This window comes from Hydra vulgaris, chromosome 13 (assembly GCF_038396675.1).
Source record: "Hydra vulgaris chromosome 13, alternate assembly HydraT2T_AEP".
Taxonomy (NCBI): domain Eukaryota; kingdom Metazoa; phylum Cnidaria; class Hydrozoa; order Anthoathecata; family Hydridae; genus Hydra; species Hydra vulgaris.
Window position 1 is genome coordinate 15,242,501 of NC_088932.1, and position 20,275 is coordinate 15,262,775.

Genomic DNA, 20,275 nt, shown 5'->3' on the forward strand with positions numbered 1-20,275 from the left:
TTAACACAATCTAAAGTTTTAACCTGTTTCAGTTTTAGTTTAACTTGAATTTAGTTACCATTTTAGAAATAGCTTTAATAAATCAAACTTTTACTTTAGGTACCATTTCGGAAAAATTTGGTTATCATTTTGGAGATTTAGTAAATCAAATTTTTGGTATTTTTGATTTGAACTGAAGTTTTGGCTTCTGTCGTTCACATGTGATTAAATCTTATACTTTTCTGAAAAGTATAAAAGTATGACAAACTGTTTAAAAAGTAATGTAGCTGTTTAAAAAGTAATGTAACTGTTTAAAAAGTAATAAAGTCAACAATATTCAATGAAGTCAACAATGTTTCATGAAAGTATATACATCGTAGCAATGAGGTCAACAGTATTCTTGATGAAAAAATGATATACCCAGTTCACAGTATATAATGGTACAATTCATGTATATCAGTATTTTCATATAACTCCTTCCCTATATAATAATGCTGAATCTATTTGTAGTTTTAGTAGCGACCACTTATAACGTTTGTACCCTAACAAAATTGCTTGTGTTTAACAGAAAGCTAAAAATTTTTATAACATTAAATTTTGAGTTAAGGTTTTATAATTTTTCAAAATTAAAATTAGGTACTAACAGGTATGCAGAGTACCAAAAAGAGTCTGGTTTTATATCTATAATTTTTCCAGGTCTGTAGTGTCCAGAAGCTCTAAACATGTTTGTTGACTTATGATCTGCCATAAGAAAGAAATTCATGAGATTTAATGACTTGGAACTTATTGTTTTTAAGCTAAAAAATGTTTATATTTTTAAAAACCAGAAGTAAACATCTGATAACATTATTACATAATAGAGGGTACTTGTTTTCAGTATTTAAAAGTTTTTTAATTATTAGATTATTTATTATTATATAAATTATTTATTATTATATAAATTATTTATTGTTTATTATACTACAGGTTTATTTCTTATATTACGGGTATTTTAAATTATTTATTATTTCTTATATTACGGGTAGCGAACAAATCTGTAGCAAATGTATTTTATTCAATCAAATGTTTAGCTACTTAACGTATCTTTATAATTTATATATTGTATACTTATACATTCTATTTTAATAATTATATCTTTTATATTAGATTTCATTTACCACATTATATCAGGGCGCAACAAATCAACAAATGTGCAAGCATTTGTTGAAAAAAAGATAGAAAAACGAACGTCATGTTTCCCTACTTTTACTTAAGCAAACATTGGGGTTCACTTAAAATTTTTAAAAACGAACGCATAACTTCAGTAATTTTTTTTCCAAATAATTATGCGATTGATAGTTTTTTATTTATTATAAAAAAACAATGTTACTAAAATTTAAAATGCATTTTCAACGACTTTAAAAGAAACAATGCTAATACTTTCTTCAACTTTTAAGTTTAATAATTAAGTACGCAACTGAATAAAGTAATTATGTTTTAGCATGGTTTTTACATGTGTTTACAAAAGTATGGGAAACTTTAGTTAAAATAAATACATTGCAATTACTATTTTTATTTTTTTTCTAGTGGGTTCTTCGCATACTATTTTCTTATCAAATAAAATATAATTACTTAATCCTTTTGAGATCTTTATATTTTTTATAACTCTGTATTTTTGCTTATTGAATATAACTTCTTTGCTATTTATATACTGTAAACTAAAGATTGGTTTAAAAACTTTTTTTCATTCCAATAATCAAAAACAATATGCAAAACATTACTTCCAGCCCTGTACACGATGTAGTAAAAGAATGGATATGAAAATATGATTAATTTGGTACAAATTACATAAGCTAAGGCTTATTATTCCTGTACGAAGTACATAAACAAATCATTTATATATTATATAACACTAAATTAATTTAAAAAAAAAATATTACAAGTTTTCCTATGCAGTGCCATTAATTATGCAGTGCCATTAATTGTATGAAAAATTAAATTAACCCCATTATGACTAATGAAAGTTACAATGCTAATCTATTTTTTTAAAAAAGCTTAGTGTTGCATAATTTATAAATACTCCTTAACTTGAAGAAGAAATTATTGGAAAGATTGTAATCCAGGAAGATTATAAAAAGTTCTAAAGAACGATTGTAGTAACGCAGTAGTCGAGTAATTGTGAAATACTACTGCGTAGTATTAGAGTTTATGTGAAAGACCTCCTAACCTCAGTAACTTTGAAAGGATCAACCCCAAAAAACACTTCACAAATTTTTTTACAGAGAAAATTTACAAAACGTCTAGTTTGTGCATAATTTACATGGGATCTTTTAATAACTGTATAAATTAATAGCACAAATTTTATCTACAATAACTTGCTAGCTAAACTTACAGAGAAATAGTTTTGAAGATCACCAAGAATGCCATTCATTTTTTTGAGATATTTTGACACAAACTCATCTGCTGAGAAAAAGCTGGTGAGATTTTCTAAACTATACATCAGCAACCTAAAGAGAAATATATGAATTATTATCTTTTCAGATCAAATTTTCTTTAACTGGGGTACTAAATTGAGTACATCTCTTAATAATTTAGATTTATAAACAGAAATTTTTTTTTTTTTCCTTATCTTATTTTTAACAGTAATTTTTTAAACAAAATTATATACCAATTATATTTCACTAATTGAGGAGGAAACCTAGCAATAGCAGAGCTAATCAAGGAGAGTTTCTTTGTTGAGGAAACATTATTTGTACCACCATCCTGCTCTCTCCTAACTTATTATTTTATAAATTATTTATAAAATAATCTTAGTTCTTGATTAGTATTTGTATAAAAATTATACTATAAATAACTCAGGCATAATTAATTTTACCCACTTGCTTCATATTTAATTAAAAAAGTGAAAAAAATAATAATATAAAATTTATGTTCAGTTGGATTCAAAATACTTGAATCTTTACAAATTTTGCAATAACCTGATAAATTATCACTTAAATAAGAATTTAACCATAAGCTATTTTATTTTTTTATTTATTCTCAATTTTCTTTTTCCTCCAATGCTTTTATTGGTCAGAAGCCAAATAAAATGTGTGGCAAATGTGTGAAGAGTGACAAGTTTGAGAAAAATGTAGACTTATAGCAACAGTAAAACAGTTTTTTCCTTAAAAAATAACTTTAAATAAATTAAAGATATGATTATGACAATAAGTTGCATAAATTTATATAGAATACACTTTTGAGAATAATCAAATGTAATGTAATTATGTTCAACTAATATCTTATGTTATAACTTTAAAAATTGTAAGGGAGTCTTTCTAAGCATAAACATTACCATCACCAATGGTCCACTCTACTCAAGATCATGAGCCTAAAATAATTTTCCCATGATTTAGAATAAATCTATTAACCTGACATTTTCAGAGCTGTGCATACATAATACACATAATAGTGATGTATCTATAGCACACATTTATGGATGATGCCAATACCGATACCGATGGATGGGAAAAAGCTGATACCTATGCCGATACCAATGAATTAAATAATTATTAAAATTTTGAAAATACAACATTAAATCGTGTAAACTTTTGCATGGAGTCAGTACTGGTAAATAAATATTTGAACCCAAATAAGAGCCATTATTTTTAAAAATATTAGAAAAATTTTTTAGTTTTTTTTACTGTGAAAAAAAAAACTTTTAAAAGATTAATACAATTTTAGGGGAATGCTTTTTATTTCAATTTTAATAAAAAAATGGTACTAAAATTAGCAGTTTACTTAGAATTCTTTATTAATTTATTAGTAATTTAGATATTTAAACAAAAATCATATAGAAATAAAGAAGGCTATACTTGAACACAAGAACAATACAAAATAAAATTATTCTAAAAACAACATTAAGGTAATAAAAGTATAAGTACATTCAGCTGTTAAATTAAAGCTTATAAATATCATCATAAGAATAAATAAATTTGTCTGTAAACAAAGCCAAAATAAACAATTTCTTAAAAAATTTTCTAAGTAATGCATAAAGTTTAGTTTATTTATTAAATTATTATTATAATGCAAGACAAAAATTTTAAAATGTCATTGGTTAGAAAATTGGTAAATTAATAAAAAAAGGCTGATTCCAATTGTGCAAAAAGTGGCAGATCAAGCTGATAACGATTAATCAGTACGCCGTTAATACAAAACAAGTATTATATTTTATTGTTATTTTATTTTTATTTTTAAAGATCACTGAATATAAGTATAGTGATAACTATAATCTTTGTACTTGGTCACACATCCATATCTATTTTGTATAGCTTGTGTCTCATTAAGATTAAGCTGAAAAATCTGACCCTGAATACCAATAACGATATGTTTTTAACTTATTGACTAATTTAAATAGAAATTGATGCACTAAGCTCCGAGTCATAGAAATATTTATATTTTAGTTGCCTGTTTCTTAACATTGATAATTTGTTTAACCAAGTGCAAAAAGCAAAAATGATAGTGTTGGAATTCATGAAGTTATTCTAATATTTATAAAACTGCATTAAAAAATGGAGAGACAAAAAAACTATTAGATCTGTCTAAAATAGCAAGGATTAATCTAATCCAAAGTGAAAACTCATTTTAGAAAATATATTATAACAATTACTTAATAATATTATTTCCTTATTATTATTAACAAAAATATTACTACTAGGTTTACTAAATATTAATTTTATTGAACATTTTTAAAAAGCTGCTAAAAGGATTTTTAGCACTAAAATAACTTGTGTCAAGGTCTAGTTGTTGAACTACAAGCTGGTCAACTTAACCGCATAGAAGCTGGTTAACTAAACTGCATAGAAGCTGGTTATCTTAACTGCATAGAAGCTGGTTAACATAACTGCATAAAAGCTGGTCAACTTAACTGCATAGAAGCCGGTTAACTAAACTAGCCAGAATTAAAAAAAAGAATCAGAAAAAAGTCTACTTAAAAAAAGTAAAAAATGACCATTAATTTCAAACACTGCAATAAACTGCTCTGTAAGAAAATAAATAAAAAATGAATAAATATTAAATAAAAAGGTAAGGTGGTTTCAATAGAGTAGGTTAGGGTAATAAGGATAGAGTTGTAATATGGATATATTTAATTAGTATACATAGAATAAGTACACAAGAGCTACTATTAAAGCAAGAGGTAGCAATTTATCTTAGAAAATATTGACAACATTTTTATAGTTATATGAGAGGATATTAGATGAAAACAATTTGTCTGATGGACTGAAAAATACTTTTCTGCTGGAAAAACAGTTATTACCTTGGAAAGCTTATGTGTTCCATCGTGTGTTAAATTAATGAGTATATACATATTTTCATACATAGTCTAAATGAACCTAATTACAGCAGTTTGAAATGAAAAAAATATATATAGACTTGTCAAAGCAAAAAAAGAGAAAATTTCAACAGTACAAGTTGTTTAACAGATGTTGTTGTCCCATTTCAAGAAGAAGAGAAGAAGAAAACTAGAGCAAGAAAAACTACTTGATATAAGCAATATCTTTAATATATCCATATTACCCCACATGGAATATGTAGGTTAATATGGATATATAAAAGATTTTTTTAAAAAAATACTTTAGCTTAGTGAAGAAATTTTAAACACCTTGAATGTTAAGAAAAATTTTTTTATGGTAAATAAACAAAAATACTATTTTATATCAAAATAAATAATAAAAATTCTATCCATATTACCCTTCTCTGATACTTTAAATAAAACACAAATATGTTTTTGTTAACTAATTTACTCCCAATAAGGCTACAAGCAACCGCTATTTAAACTAGGTGTTACCAAAAAAACCTACAAGCAACTGTTATTTAAGTTTGGTGTTACCAAAAAAACCTACAAGCAACCACTATTTATGTTGGGTGTTACCAAAAAAAAAGACTATTGTAAAAGAGAATTCCAACAAATTGGCAAGAAAAAAAACAAGATGAATAAAAGCTTTTAGAACATGAAGGAACAGATACAGTGAAAAATGTCACACAAGATGAAGTTTTGGTTGACGGAACAAGCGATGATAGCTCATTTGAACAATCACTAATATAATATATTATAGAATAGAGAAAGAGGTGCAACTTTACAATAATGGAAAAGAGGCTGAAGCTTGACAGCTAGAGCAGGTCTGACTTCATTAACAATAGGTTTTTGGACCTTATCTAAAAGAGAAAGGGCATCGTTATAAAAAACACCCCAATGATAAAATTATTCAATACAGAGAAGAATCAGAGATTTGAAGAATAAGAATATGGTGAGTAAGGAAATAATGAGCAAGTATGGAAATAAGAAAAGTTTTCTAATAATTAAAACTTAGTTTTGTAACTACCATCTTATTTTTAGTTAACCCTCAACTTTCTGTATATTTTATTTACTTGTAAATATTACTTTAAACTTTAGTGTATTCTAAATCAAACTTATTTTGTACTGCTCCGTTAACTTGAAATTTAAATCTAATTTTAAAATTTCGAAAATATTTGAAAAACCATATAAAATAATTTCATCATTCTGATTAATGACCTTAAAGCTTCAAGAACATGTTTAAAATGTGATGTATTAAATTATGTTTTCATGCTCTTACTTGTGTAATTGTAACATCATGTCATTCATAAAAAAAAATGATAAGTAAATAGTGATAAAACTAATAATAAATGAGGCAAAAAATAATAATTTATAATTACCTCATTGTATTAGAATAGCTCTTTCCTGCTTCAACCATCTGAACAGAAATCTTGACTAACTAAAAAAGAACTAAACACATTTACTAGAACAAATAAAACAAAAAAATTCATTTAATGTAAGTTTTATGTAAGAAAAAACCTTTTCTAGATGCGATTCTAATTCACTTATGGATAGTTCATGCTCCTCTAGTGCAGTTCTAAACAAAAATTCAAAATTAGGATTCATGGGGTTAAGGAAAACTATCTTCATTAAATTTTGGAAATATTGTTAAATAAAAATTTATAGGCATTGATAAGTATTATTTATTGAACTTCCAACATTCAATATACTTTAAGATTAATGAACAAGCATTAGAAAATTGTTCAATTATTTATCAATATAAATAATCAAATATTCTGGTGTTCCTGCTATAACAATTTGTTTGTTTATTTTCTAACAGTAGCGGGGTTCTCAATCAAATTTCTTAAGAAAATATTAAAATAGTTTTTCATAAAATTAAAATAATCTCATAATGATCTCAAGGCCTATTGTAGTTACATTAATAACAGTAGAAATTGATATATTAGTAGATTTCTTACTGTCGAAATTGTTCCACTGTTGCATACTTCTAAAAGACTCACAAGAAATCTACCATCATAATCTTAATATATCTCAGATTTTGCTGATTTTTATACAGTTAAGAGTACTTAGTAAAATAAGAATTCCTTGAGAATTTTAACATCTAGCTCCAAGAAGATCCTGAAATATGACCATTTTACTTTTATCAGATATTGGCAAGACCCCTCTTGTCCCCTCAGAATCACAACATTTTTTAGGGGGTTTTAAATCACATAAATTTTAAAATATTTGATCTTTTCAATTTAAAAATGTACTTTGTTATTTTCAGGGGTAGCGAATCCAATAAAATGATCAGAAATGTAAAAAATTATTAAATACCTGTAAATATCAATTTAAATAAATTTAGGCAATTTTTCACACTCATGTTTTTAATGTTCAAGAAACCCATTTGGCATTGATGGTATCAAAAAAAATATATTACACATCATTCTATACTCATTGATCTTTCAAAAAGTATAAGGATTTTGATCTGCAAGTATATGAATTTCCACAAATGGATAACAAGGCATGGTCCCCACATTTTTGCAGTGGAATCTCACAATGGATTTTTCACTATTTTTCAGACAAACTGGAGCTCTTAAACTTTCAGCATTTGTGTAGTACTGATGAACACATGTTAAAATTGTTTCTATGGCAGACAATCAGTCTGTGAGCTGGGGCACTAAGAGCCATGCCCCACTTATTTTTTTCAAAAAAAAATTTTTAATAAAGTAAAGATAACTTTGAAGATATTTTCTTCAAAATTTTTTTTGGTTTATACTTGTTCCATTCAGTTTTTGATCATTCTACATTCAACAATCTTACTTAAAATCTTAATACTTTTAGAAGAATTTTGGTTTTCATGTATATGGTTTAAAAACAATTATCAACCTAAAATAATGATTTTAACAGAAATATGTAATACAGAAATTTAAAACTTTTTGAATTGAAAAAAGATGATATTTTTCAATGCTAAAATGTTGACAACAATTTAATTAACTAAAATCTAACAAAATTTGAAAAAAAAAACATCCGGTCGTAACATCAATAAAACACAATCTTGATACCTTATTTTATGTATTTTATTTTGTAATTAAATAAAACAGAACAAGTATAAACCAAATTTTTGTAGATAATATTTTCAAAGTTATTTTTTGTTAAAAATGCAAAAAAAAAAAAAAAAAATTTTTGAGAAAGTAAGTGGGGCATGCCCCATGGTGCCCCAGCCCCATGGATTCTCTGAATTTTAACATGGATTTCTCATGAATTTTAACATGCATTTATCAGGACTACACAAATGCTGAAAGTTTCAGGGCTCCAGTTTGTCTGGAAAGTAATGAAAAATCGCAAAATTCTGCTACAAAAAAAATTAGACACATACCCCACTCCCCCCCCCCCTGTGTCTTGGGCCCTGGAAAAAATTTTATAATGCATGATCATTGGCACTAGAAAAATACCAAAAATTTCAGAGCTCCGGCTAGTCTGGAAGGTAGTGAAAAATCAATCGCGATATGAAAAGATTAAATATTTTTAAAGTTATTTAACTTTAAATCCCTAAATAAACATTGCGATATTAAAGGGATCCCAAAGTGCCAAAACAAGTTGTGTTTATTTTAGAGAGAATGATAAAAAAAAATGTTTGGGCAGAATTTTTTTAAGTAAAACAAAATAATAAATGTATACCAACAAAAACAAACTCTGTTGTTTTACTCGAAGCTCGCCGTCTCCAAAGTAGCAATTCTCTGGGAGTCTTTAAAAAATACGCCGCAATCTACAGACTTTATAATGTATTCATGCGCATTTAATTCCAAAGAGTTTTAGTAAATGACGTCATTGTAGAATCACTTTTTTGAATCAATGTTATTTGTTATTGTTTTATTTGTTTTTTAAACTATAGTTTATTATCAATCATATGACTTTCCTAAAAATTTTCTATAAATTTTATAGGAAGCTAAACATAAGAATATCTTTTTATAGAGCACGAAAACCAAACAAAAGATTTTTATATTACACACTTAAATAAAATAAATATATAAAAAAGTCGTTGATCACCTTATTATATAATCTGAATCTATTTTTCTTTTTATTTAAATAATGCGAACTTTTATTTAGTTTATCTAAGCCGTTTATTGCTGTGATGTTTTTGTTCTCCTATCGAAATGACTCAAAGAGAGGCGTTTATCCGATAAGATATTGGTGACAGTACTAAATGTTCTTTCAACTTCTGAATTAGACCCCGATATACACATAATTAATGACATAAGGCAACATAGGTTTTGATATTCCATAAAGTATTTTTTTAAAATAATTTTCCACAAACTGCGCACTGGATGACAATCAAACTCAGTTTTAACAAGCTGTTTTAGTTTTTTCCATTCACTTAATGCAACATCTTTTTGAAAACCCGCGTTTTTTAAAGGCGCTTCAAAATGGTTGCAAATATGGTTGATTTCCTGCACTCCTGATTCTGGGTCTTCAATTATCCAATATATTGGGTCAATAACTTTCATGCTTCTATACAATATAAATTCTCTTGAATAGTCCTGAAACCTGCATGATAATATCGAATATAGTTTTGAAAAAATTGTTTCTTTAATTCGACGAATTTCGTTAATTGATTTGTCATGATCAAAACTATTCATTTCTAATATTATGCTGACAAACGTACGATTTTTGACCTGCTTTCGTTTACCACCAGCCTTAGCAAACGAACCTTCGACATCAGTTTTATCGGTGACAAAGTAGCGATTTATAAAGCTGTCAATAAATTCGTCATCTTGCCCAATACATTTAATTTTGTCTTCTATCTCCAATAGGGTTCGAGTTATAGTAGTAGGAATTTCATGAGCCAATAACTCATTAGTTTCGAATATTTTAGACGCAGGAATAACTATTTCCAAGCTGTCTAGATACAAACCAACTTTGTAGAGGAAAGAATGGCACATGATTTTAATAGGCCTTTCACTTTTGCTACAGCTTTGGTATTGGTCTGTTCGCTTACATAATTTTGATAGGCCATAATAAAAGCATGGCCATTCTAACAGATTCAAAACTCCTCTCCTCCTGTGTCCAACAAACCTTGTTCAACAAACCTTGAAATTTTTGGTAAGTTATAATGCGTCAAATCTGCTGGCATTTTAAAGCTGCTTTAACTTTTGCTTTTAATTTATCTGAATTTATCTTAATAGATTATAATTGGCAATATAAAAGTCGTCAATCTTTATATAATCAGAAATTTCTTTAAAGGCATCTTTTACAGCCAATTCAATCCTATGATAAATACAATGGATTTGAATCAACAAGGGACAGCTTTGCTGCAACTGGGAAAGTATACCTTTATATATACTGAAGTTTACACTTACCCCATCTGCTGTTGCACATACAACTTTGTTGGTATAATCATCGGTACTTAATTTAAATAATGATTTATCCGATTCAAAAATACTGTTTATACCAATGGTCACGGAGTTGGAGTTGCTACCACCAAAAAGTGACATATCCAACAACTCTGTTACCATGTAAATTGGTACGCCATTGTTATCAGTTCGAACTAAAACTAGTTCCTTTTCTTTTCCAGTTTTTCTTGGTTGACTTCCATCACTAAGAATGGAAAAAAAATTCCACCTTTGGAGGTTTTCAAAGCATTTTTCCCGCACAGAGTCAGCACAACATTTAATCATTTCTCTGCATGTGTGCCCATTCTCGTTGCGTTTAATAAGGCTTGCGCCAGTTATTTTTGCACACCTCACCTAAAATAGTAAAGTCAAATACATTCCAATATATAAAAAGTCTGTTGCTCGCGCAATGGTATAGTATCTTTAATTTTTTTAAATTTTGTTGTCAAATAAATTGTTATTTTATATATATTATATATTATATTTTAAATCAACCAATCAAACTTCACTACCGCGACTTTGAGAGAATGTTAAAAGAACGGTACCATTGAGGGAACAACTTTCGTATATATATATAAAAAAATCATAGTAGAAAAGTAATGAATTACAAGTAACAACATAAAACAAGTAAAACTTAAAACCAAGTATTTCAACGCAAATTGCAACTAATTTAGGACTTACCAAAACAGAAAAATGTGCGTGAGGCATTGTTGGGTGGCACGCCATTTCATAGGCAATTTTTATAAGGTTACGGTAGGAATTTTGCATGTGTATTTCTTTCAGTGCAGAAGGGTTTAAACATGAACTTGTTGACAAATTTTTGACAACAACCTAAACAAATAGTAGCATTTGTTTATTTTATTTATTCTGCTTGTAAAGGCGATTATCGCGAGACCTAAAAAGTTTCAGGACAATAATCGTTTTCATCGCAGACAAAACGCTGTTTTGATTTTCACTAAAAACCATTTTTCACCATTAATAAGAAATATGGCAAAACGGGAAGTGTTGAATAGATGTGTTTTTAAAAAAACATTGTTAAATATTATTTGAAATTGTTATAGAAATAGAAAAGAAAAACAGCGCCACCACAACGGAAAATAAATTTTTGCGACAAAATTACTGTAATAAACAAAGGCTACGAATCAATCTTTCATCACTTAATAACGCGTTACTAAGCAACGAAAGAAAAAAAAAGAATGATAATGTTTCCTTTTTATTAATAATAATAAAAAGACAACATTTTTATTGTATTGATTATTAACAAATAATTTATTTTTTTGAAAACAATGTTTATTATGGCTGATATTTGTTTATTAATAACGTTTTTAATTATAACGGGTGACGGGAACAATTACGAAAAATGAATTTCGGAATAGTTTCGAATATATTAAAAAGGCCTAACATAGCAAAAAAAAAAAAGGAATAGTGTCGCAAATAATAAAAGGAATAATGTCGCAAATAGTAAAAACGGACCCATAGATTCATTTGCGACACTATTCCGTTTTTTTTTTTTGTTTTCGACACTATTCATTAAACTCCTTCGCAACATTATTCCTTCTTATATTTTCAACACTATTCATTAAATTCATTTGCGACGTTATTCCTTATTCTGTTATTCGACAACCAATCATGCGACAATTTGCGACACTATCCCTTTTTCACATTTTCAACAATCAAATTTGCGACAATCAAATTTTGCAACTATCAAAACTTTGCGACATTATTCCTGTCACCCATTATATCATGTAATTAATAGTTTTGTGAAAATAATTTTTTTTTAACAATAACAAAATATATTTTATAAAGTGATCGAACCTATGAGATGAGAACTTATAAGATAATATTATTCAAACATTTTTAGTTTAAAAAATTGTTATTTCAAAAACTTATTATAAAGTAAGTTATTTATTAATTCACAAAATTAGTGCATTATCCAGAACATGCATTTCTGCGTTGAAGTGATCCTCGTGTCATGTGACTTTTGTCAACTATAAAATGTTGTTATGTTTTACACTTCGTGACTTATGAATAATAGGGTTCAATCTCTATTTTTTGACGTTGGGAATCGACCATAAATTACGCAATGCTAAATTTCACTAATAAACAAGACAAAATAGTCAAAAGTTTTCACTTGCAGCGCCTAAAGTTAAAAAAAAATGAAAATAGCGTATTAAGTTTAGTGAAAATCGCCGAGTTAAAGAACTTAAGAACTCCTACTACTGTTTTTCAAATAAATTTAGCGTTGCGTAATTTATGGACGATCCCTTGAGAGAGTTGAAGGGTTTAGTGCTAAAAGTACTTAAGTCACAAAGTAAATGTTTTGAGAAAATCTACTTTGATCAGCCATTTAAATCCTTGTTTTGAAGTGTTATATCTCTGATCAAACTAAATTTTCTCAAAACATTAATTTTGTGACTTGAGTACTTTTAGCACTAAGCCCTTCAATTTAACTTGCGATTTTAAGTTATTCAATTATCCGTTGTTTATATTGATCAAATATGTATATTTTTTAATGTTATTTATGTTTTATAATTAATTTTACATTATTAATTGTATTATTTTTAAACTTGCTTGTTTACAAATTAGTTGATAGTTCCAACCAAGCACTGTCAACTCTTCTATATTTACATAGTTTAAAGTGTAATCGTTTGCGCAAGGCATTATGGGATGTGTAGGTAGTATAAAAATTAACTCTCATAACAAATTTGGATGAAACTGTAAATTGTTTTCTGTATATTATATTGCGTTTTTTTCTTCAATAAGTTATAGTTTTTAGTATAAAGAAATGCCTTTATATTGTGCAGCAGTTAACTGCACAAATACCAGTGGAGTAGCCGATAAAAATGTGTCCTTTTTTCGTTTTCCAAGAGACAAAGAAAGGTAAATACTTAACTTTACTAAGCATTATGATTTAAGTACTTAATTTATATAATTTAGTACTTAATATATATATATATATATATATATATATATATTTTTTAATTTAACACATTATTTTTGTAACACAAAATTAAAGTAGGCTATTGTGCAACTTTTCAAACTTATGACATAAGTTTGAACAAATACACATAAGTTATGTGTATTTGTTTTCTTTTAGAATAAGTTTTTGTTTTCATTTTATCGAGTTATTTTACTGATTAATTTATGTAATGTAATTGTAATTCAATTAGTATGCAACAAAAAGTATATGTTATTCTTATTTTTAAAGGTGCAAGAAATGGGTTATAAATTGTAGAAGAGGAGATCTAAATAGAAAGTTTGTTGAAGTTTTGAAAAAGAATATCGTTTGTGTAGTAACCATTTTGAAAGTTCAATGTACTATTTTACAAACAATGGAGGAAAACGTCTGCTTTATAATGCAATCCCTACATTTTTTAATGTTCCCAATCCACCACCATCTGTAGGAGAAAAAAGAAAACCACCTACCAAAAGAAATCATTTGCCTTTAAAAGTTAAAAAAATACAAAATGAAAATAATGATAGTAAAGTTGAAAACACTCAAGCCAATATAGAAACTGTAAATATAAAAAAGTACAGAAAAGTCTTAAATTCATTGCGTACATCTCGTGTTACAATATGCAGGCTACGAAAAAAAATAAAACTATTAGAGAAAAAAAAGCATAAAAGTTGCAATAACTCAATTAATCATATTTTAGATTTATCTAAAAACTTTCTTTCAGATGATCAACAAAAATTTTTTACAAGTCAAATAAAAATGAGTTACCGCCATAAAAAAGGATATTGGACAATATCGGATAAATTACTTGGACTACGAGTTATTTTTCATAGTCCACAAACTTATAAAATGTTAAGTAATATATTTTCTTTACCAAGTCGCAACACATTGAAATTGTTTCTAACAAGAGCTTATGGCGATATGCCAACTGGATTCCCACAAAAGTTGTTTACTTTACTAAAACTTCATGTTAATAACATGAATCAACAAGATCGTAATTGCAGTTTAGTATTGGATGAGATGGCACTTAAACAACACTTAGATTATGATAAAAGTGTAGATGTTGTTTTTGGAATAAAAAACAAGAAACCACTGAATCAAGCTCTAGTTTTTATTATCAGAGGTATTGCCACTAAATGGAAACAACCAATTGCATATTTTTTCAGTAACTCAACTGTTTCAACAGTTAATCTTATTAAGTTTATTCAAGAAGCTATATCAAAAGTTCAGGACTGTGGATTGTTAGTTCGGTGTATTGTGTGTGATCAAAGATCAACTAATATTGCAGCACTTAAAATTCTTGGTTTTTCAAAAATAAAATCTTATATTCAACACCTGTCTTTAAAAAATAGAATTCATATTATCTTTGATCCCCCTCATCTAATTAAAAGTGTTCGCAATAATCTTATGCGACATAACATTAATATTGATGGTAATATAGTTTCATGGAATCACATTAGAATGTTGTATGAGCTAGACAAATGCAATCCTATCCGTCTTGCACCAAAATTGACTGACAAACATCTCGATCCTGGAGCATTTCTAAAAATGAGAGTTAATCTAGCAACACAAGTATTAAGTCATCAGGTTGCCACCGCATTGTCTTTGTGTGTCACTGCAAATATATTACCGTCAACTGTAAGAGTGACTGCCCAATTTGTTGAAAAAATGGATATTCTTTTTGATCTGTTAAATTCAAGAAAGCTTCAGGGTGATAAACCTGCTCGTTGTGCTATAACAACTAATGGAAATAACATTACATTGTTAAAAGAACTCCAAACTTGGATTAAGAAATGGAAGTTTTGTGATGTACAATCCTAATCCAAGATAGCTAGTCATTGGGGGTTAAATGTTACAATTAACAGTATACTAGAACTGTGCCAGGAGCTTCTCTTGGAAGGATTTCCTTTTGTTTGCACATCTCGCTTCAACCAAGATTGCTTAGAAAGTTTTTTTGGAACTATACGGAGTAAGGAGGGTGGAATGACAGACCGACTGTAAGACAATTTCGAGCAGCTTACCAGAATGTCCTTTTGCTGTTGTCAGTAGAAACTAGTAAGTCTAATAGCAACTGTCTGGCAGAAACAGATTTTAGTGTGGCATTGGATCTAAATTCCTTATTTAAAAATTCACAAAAAATACTAACTAAAAAAGATTGTCTATTTTTTGATAATAATACAAAAAACAATGTTCTTTTAAACAGATTTCCTGTTGCTATCCTTATAAAACAATCTATTGAACAATCACATACATATTTCTCTAACTTGTTAATAAAAAGAATCTCTCTGTGTCAACATTGTAAGGTAGTACTTTGCACTGAATCAATTGATTTTACAATAGTTAGTAAGAATGGTAAGGAGACCAATAAACAAACAAACATCCAAAATTGTTATCCAAATTCATTGTTAGTTTCTTTGATTTCTAATATGGAAGTAGTTTTCATAGAATATATTGAAAAGTGGCTTGATATGGAAAACCTGGCTTTTAGATTATCTTCCAAAATAATGGAAATATGTTCTTTTGAGTTTTTATTCAAATATCACTTCGAACATGCTTTATACCTACAAAAAAAAATAGTTCATATATTCGTCATATCACGAATATTTTATTTTATTAAACTGTATAACCGAGATCTTTCTCCACGCAATAAAAAAAACTATAAAAAGATGGAACGTTAGCTACACAAATAATTTCAATTGTATAATAACAACAATTATATAAATATATATATATATATATATATATATATATATATATATATATATATATTTCTGATTTTTCTAGTTTTCAGAGTTGTTTTATATTTTTTTATAACAACCAGATTTAAGTGGGTTCATATTTTAAGTCAAAAATGTAATTTAACAAATCGAGTCCAAAATTTGATTAAAAAACCAATAAAATAATTAGAAATATTTCATTACTAATAGCATTTGTTGCTTTATATAACTTTATATATATATATATATATATATATATATTCGTTTTTAATTTGTTTTTTAAATGTTATTCTACCCGGGCATCCCATAATCCTCTGCAAACAAATTAACATTTTTTTACGCAAGTCGACAGCCTTTGGTTCCAACTTTATTAAACAAGGTTGAAATTAACAATGAAAAAAGAATAACATACAATTTAAATATTATATAAATAACAATAAGATTAATATACTAAAATTATATAATTTTAAACGCAAAACTATTATAAATAAATACAAAAAATTGAACTTTTTCACTATGCACATTGGGAGATAGAACCTTATAATTCTCATCTACCGATATGCTATTTTGTCTTAAACCAATTTATATTACTTAATAAATAATAAAAAATGTGTGTTCTAAGCAATCAATTAAACAAATTTTATGTTTTGATTATTTAATTTTACGAAGTTAACAAATTTTTACTTTTGATTTAAAAAATTTATAAGGGTATAACAAATTTTTTAAATTCTTTCAACATTAAAAAAGTGAGATAGAACCCTAATATTTTTACGCCACGATTTACAAGATTTAAAAATTATTTCAAGTCTAACAACTTTACTTGGATAAATATTTAATCTAATAAACCAAAAATATAATATTTTTTTTTGCTTTTAACTAAAATGGAATCGATTGACAATGAAACAAAAAAATTTAACTAATTTATAAACCCTTACACTGTTGGCTACTCCATCTTCATTTTTGCCTTCATTTTCTAATTGAATTGCATGTTGATGAGTTGCTCCTGACAAATGTCTACAAATACTATCTTTTTTAACATAATTCGTGCCATTTATAAACCGTAGAGCAGCTGCCCTCACGGCATTATTGGTTTTGGATAAGATTTTCTGTTGATGAAGCTTACATAAACTACATATGATTTTAATGACATAAATCTTCCCTTTTTCTGTGAGTGTTTCAATTTGAAAAACATCGGCAAAGTCCCAAGACTTAAAAGTTTTCAAAGTAATTTTTTGGTTCTTCAAAATACAATCCATTATTGAACTTCAAACAATTTGGAGAGAATAAAAATATTGGTTTTGATATTCTAGTTTGTCTTATTTTATATAGAAAAATACATAGTCATTAGTAAATAATAAAGACATTAAACTAAAACATGCCTTAGTTTTAAATTAACGGAGTCGGCAACGTGCGCATGCATAATGAAACCTCCGTTGTATAAATATATTTAACGTATTATTTGTGTCATCAGCGGATGTTATAGTCTACTCGTGATGTCTTTAACTTTATAATATAACTTAATTTATGAAAAAAAAAAAGTTTATTGAATCGCACGCAGTTAAACAAATTGTCTTCTTTCAAAAATTTTGAGTAACAGGTAACTTTCTTTTCTTATGTACCGGCCCCCTCCCCCTGTATATGTTAAAGTTAAAGGTATCCATATACTTTTAACTAATAAAAAAAGCAAAGAGTAATAATTAATGAAGAATTAATTTTATGTAAATTAAAAATAAATTATTCATATACTGGCACATTTTTTTAATATCTTGAAAAAATGTCTTCATATTTTTGTTTTCAGAGATTACAGAATATAAATGTTTTTTGTAATATAGATTTGTATTGAGTTTTTTTACTATATTTTTTATTAAAATCATCTGCAAAAAATATTTAGTTAAGGATGGGCGAATTTTTTTCATTTTGTAAAATATTTTGATAAAAGGTTAGCGTAAAATTACGTTGAATATAATCGTTATAAAAAGATAAGAAATATCATCGCAATAAAAAGTTACAACAATTATTTTTATCGTAACTACTTTCAAACTTTTGGTAACAAATATTTTCACATATCGTCATTCAAAAGTTAATGTGGTTTTTTTAAACATTAATTGCTACTTTTATCTTACCGATAATTGAAAAGTTAAAAAATGATAAAAAGTAGCTTAACCAAAATCGCTCTACGCGAACGTAAAAATCGCTTAAGGCGTACGTAAATCGCTCTAGGCGTAACGGTTTAAAACAAGGTCTGATATATATATATATATATATATATATATATATATATATATATATATATATATATATAAGTAATTGGAAAGCGTGATTGAAATTCAAAGATTTTGAACTTCAAAATGCAAAAAATAAAAAATTAAAGAAATAAAAATAAAAGAATATAAGAAATAATAATAAATGATATAAAAATATAAGCTAAAAAATGAAAGATATAAGAGCCATTCCATTCAAAATGAACCAAGGTCCACCTGAGATTTTAAAACTGTGATATATTAATGAGAATGGGTTTATATTTAAAAGAGAAACAAATCTTTAAAACTTCAGCTTAAAATCTTGTGTGATTCATGGGATATGGTCATTCAAAAGTTCTTGTCTTTCCAAAAAATAAAAACTTTAGTAACAAAAATATGTTTTGTTCGTAATTTAAAGTTATATATTAAAAAAAAATTTTAAAGTCTTATTTGTTTTTTTATTACATAACTCAAGATTTATTTTTTCAAAACTTTGGTATTAAATTTTTATGTCATATTTTTTCTATAATAGCAACGAGAAAAAACTAAAAAATAATTGACAAATCTAATTATTTGAATTTTGATTGTTCAATATACAAAATTAGCAATTTAAGAGTGACAAGACTTTTTTTTGTTTCTATATATGGTAAGTGTTACATTTACAACATTAAATTAAATTGTGATGTCAATTCCTGTTGTTTAATGCTTGACACTTTAGTGAACCGTATGTATTAATAACGTATCTATAATTGCATTTTTACTTACTTAGTTATTGACTTCAAAAATTTGATTAAAGCTTAATACTTAATATTGTATTTTATTCAGGGTTCAGCACAGTTGACTTCGTATTTTTTTGATATTTACTAATAAGATACAACTCAGAAATAAATTAAAAGTCTAGAAAATCAGAACATTGAAATTAGCACAAACCACATTAAAAACATTAAACATTAAAAAAAAAACTTCAAGTTATTGGAGTATTTTATTGTATTTTATAATAAGTGCTTGAAAATTAATTAAGCTGGAATTAAACTCAGATTTTATACAACCTTAGTCCTCCCAGTTCATTTACTTTTGAACATGTAAATTTTTCCAAGAGCATTTTTACTTCAGAAAATTTTATACTTTCTTTTTGATAAATTCTATTAATAGATTGAACATTTCACCAAAAATAAAACCATTGTATTAATATTATTTTGGCACAAACTAAATATTGAATATAGGCATATAAACGCTGTCATCAAATTTATAAAATTAGATAGTAAAAAAACTTACAAGTTACCATTTTTTGTTTATTTAATTTGAGTTAAAGCCTGTATTAACACGTCAAAATAAAAAAATAAAAAATACTGTTTAAGATAATAATTAAAAATGAATGGCAAGTATATTCTGAGAGCCATTGTTTGAGAAATCTAGGCAAAATAAGTAAATTCTGGATGTTTTCAAATTGTCCTCATTTTCAGATAATTTGTAAAAAACAATGAAAGTAGGCCACTGGTAAAAAAATTTTCGACAATTCCTATTTATTTCGGAGATATTGGGCCCCAAAATTTGGCCAACTTTGTGAAAATATTTGCCAATTAGAGTGCAACTGCTACTTTGTAGGACAATTTTAGCAGCATTTTTTTTTTGTTAATTTGCCTCCTCAAGGCCGAGAAGGCCACTACAGACGAGGAGGCTACTTTTATTGTGGTATA

At 26.9% G+C, this 20,275-nt stretch overlaps 1 protein-coding gene across 1 annotated transcript in view; it reads right to left on the reverse strand.

Moving 5' to 3' along the window:
* LOC101237809 (arf-GAP with coiled-coil, ANK repeat and PH domain-containing protein 2) overlaps positions 1-20,275 on the reverse strand; it is a 102,560-nt gene that overhangs the window by 79,385 nt on the left and 2,900 nt on the right. Inside the window, exons 2-4 of the mRNA XM_065816311.1 lie at positions 6,812-6,869; positions 6,673-6,731; positions 2,351-2,465 (exon numbers count right to left, since the gene is read on the reverse strand). Of these exons, the coding sequence (XP_065672383.1) occupies positions 2,351-2,465; positions 6,673-6,731; positions 6,812-6,869 (232 nt within the window). The remainder of the gene's footprint in view (positions 1-2,350; positions 2,466-6,672; positions 6,732-6,811; positions 6,870-20,275) is intronic.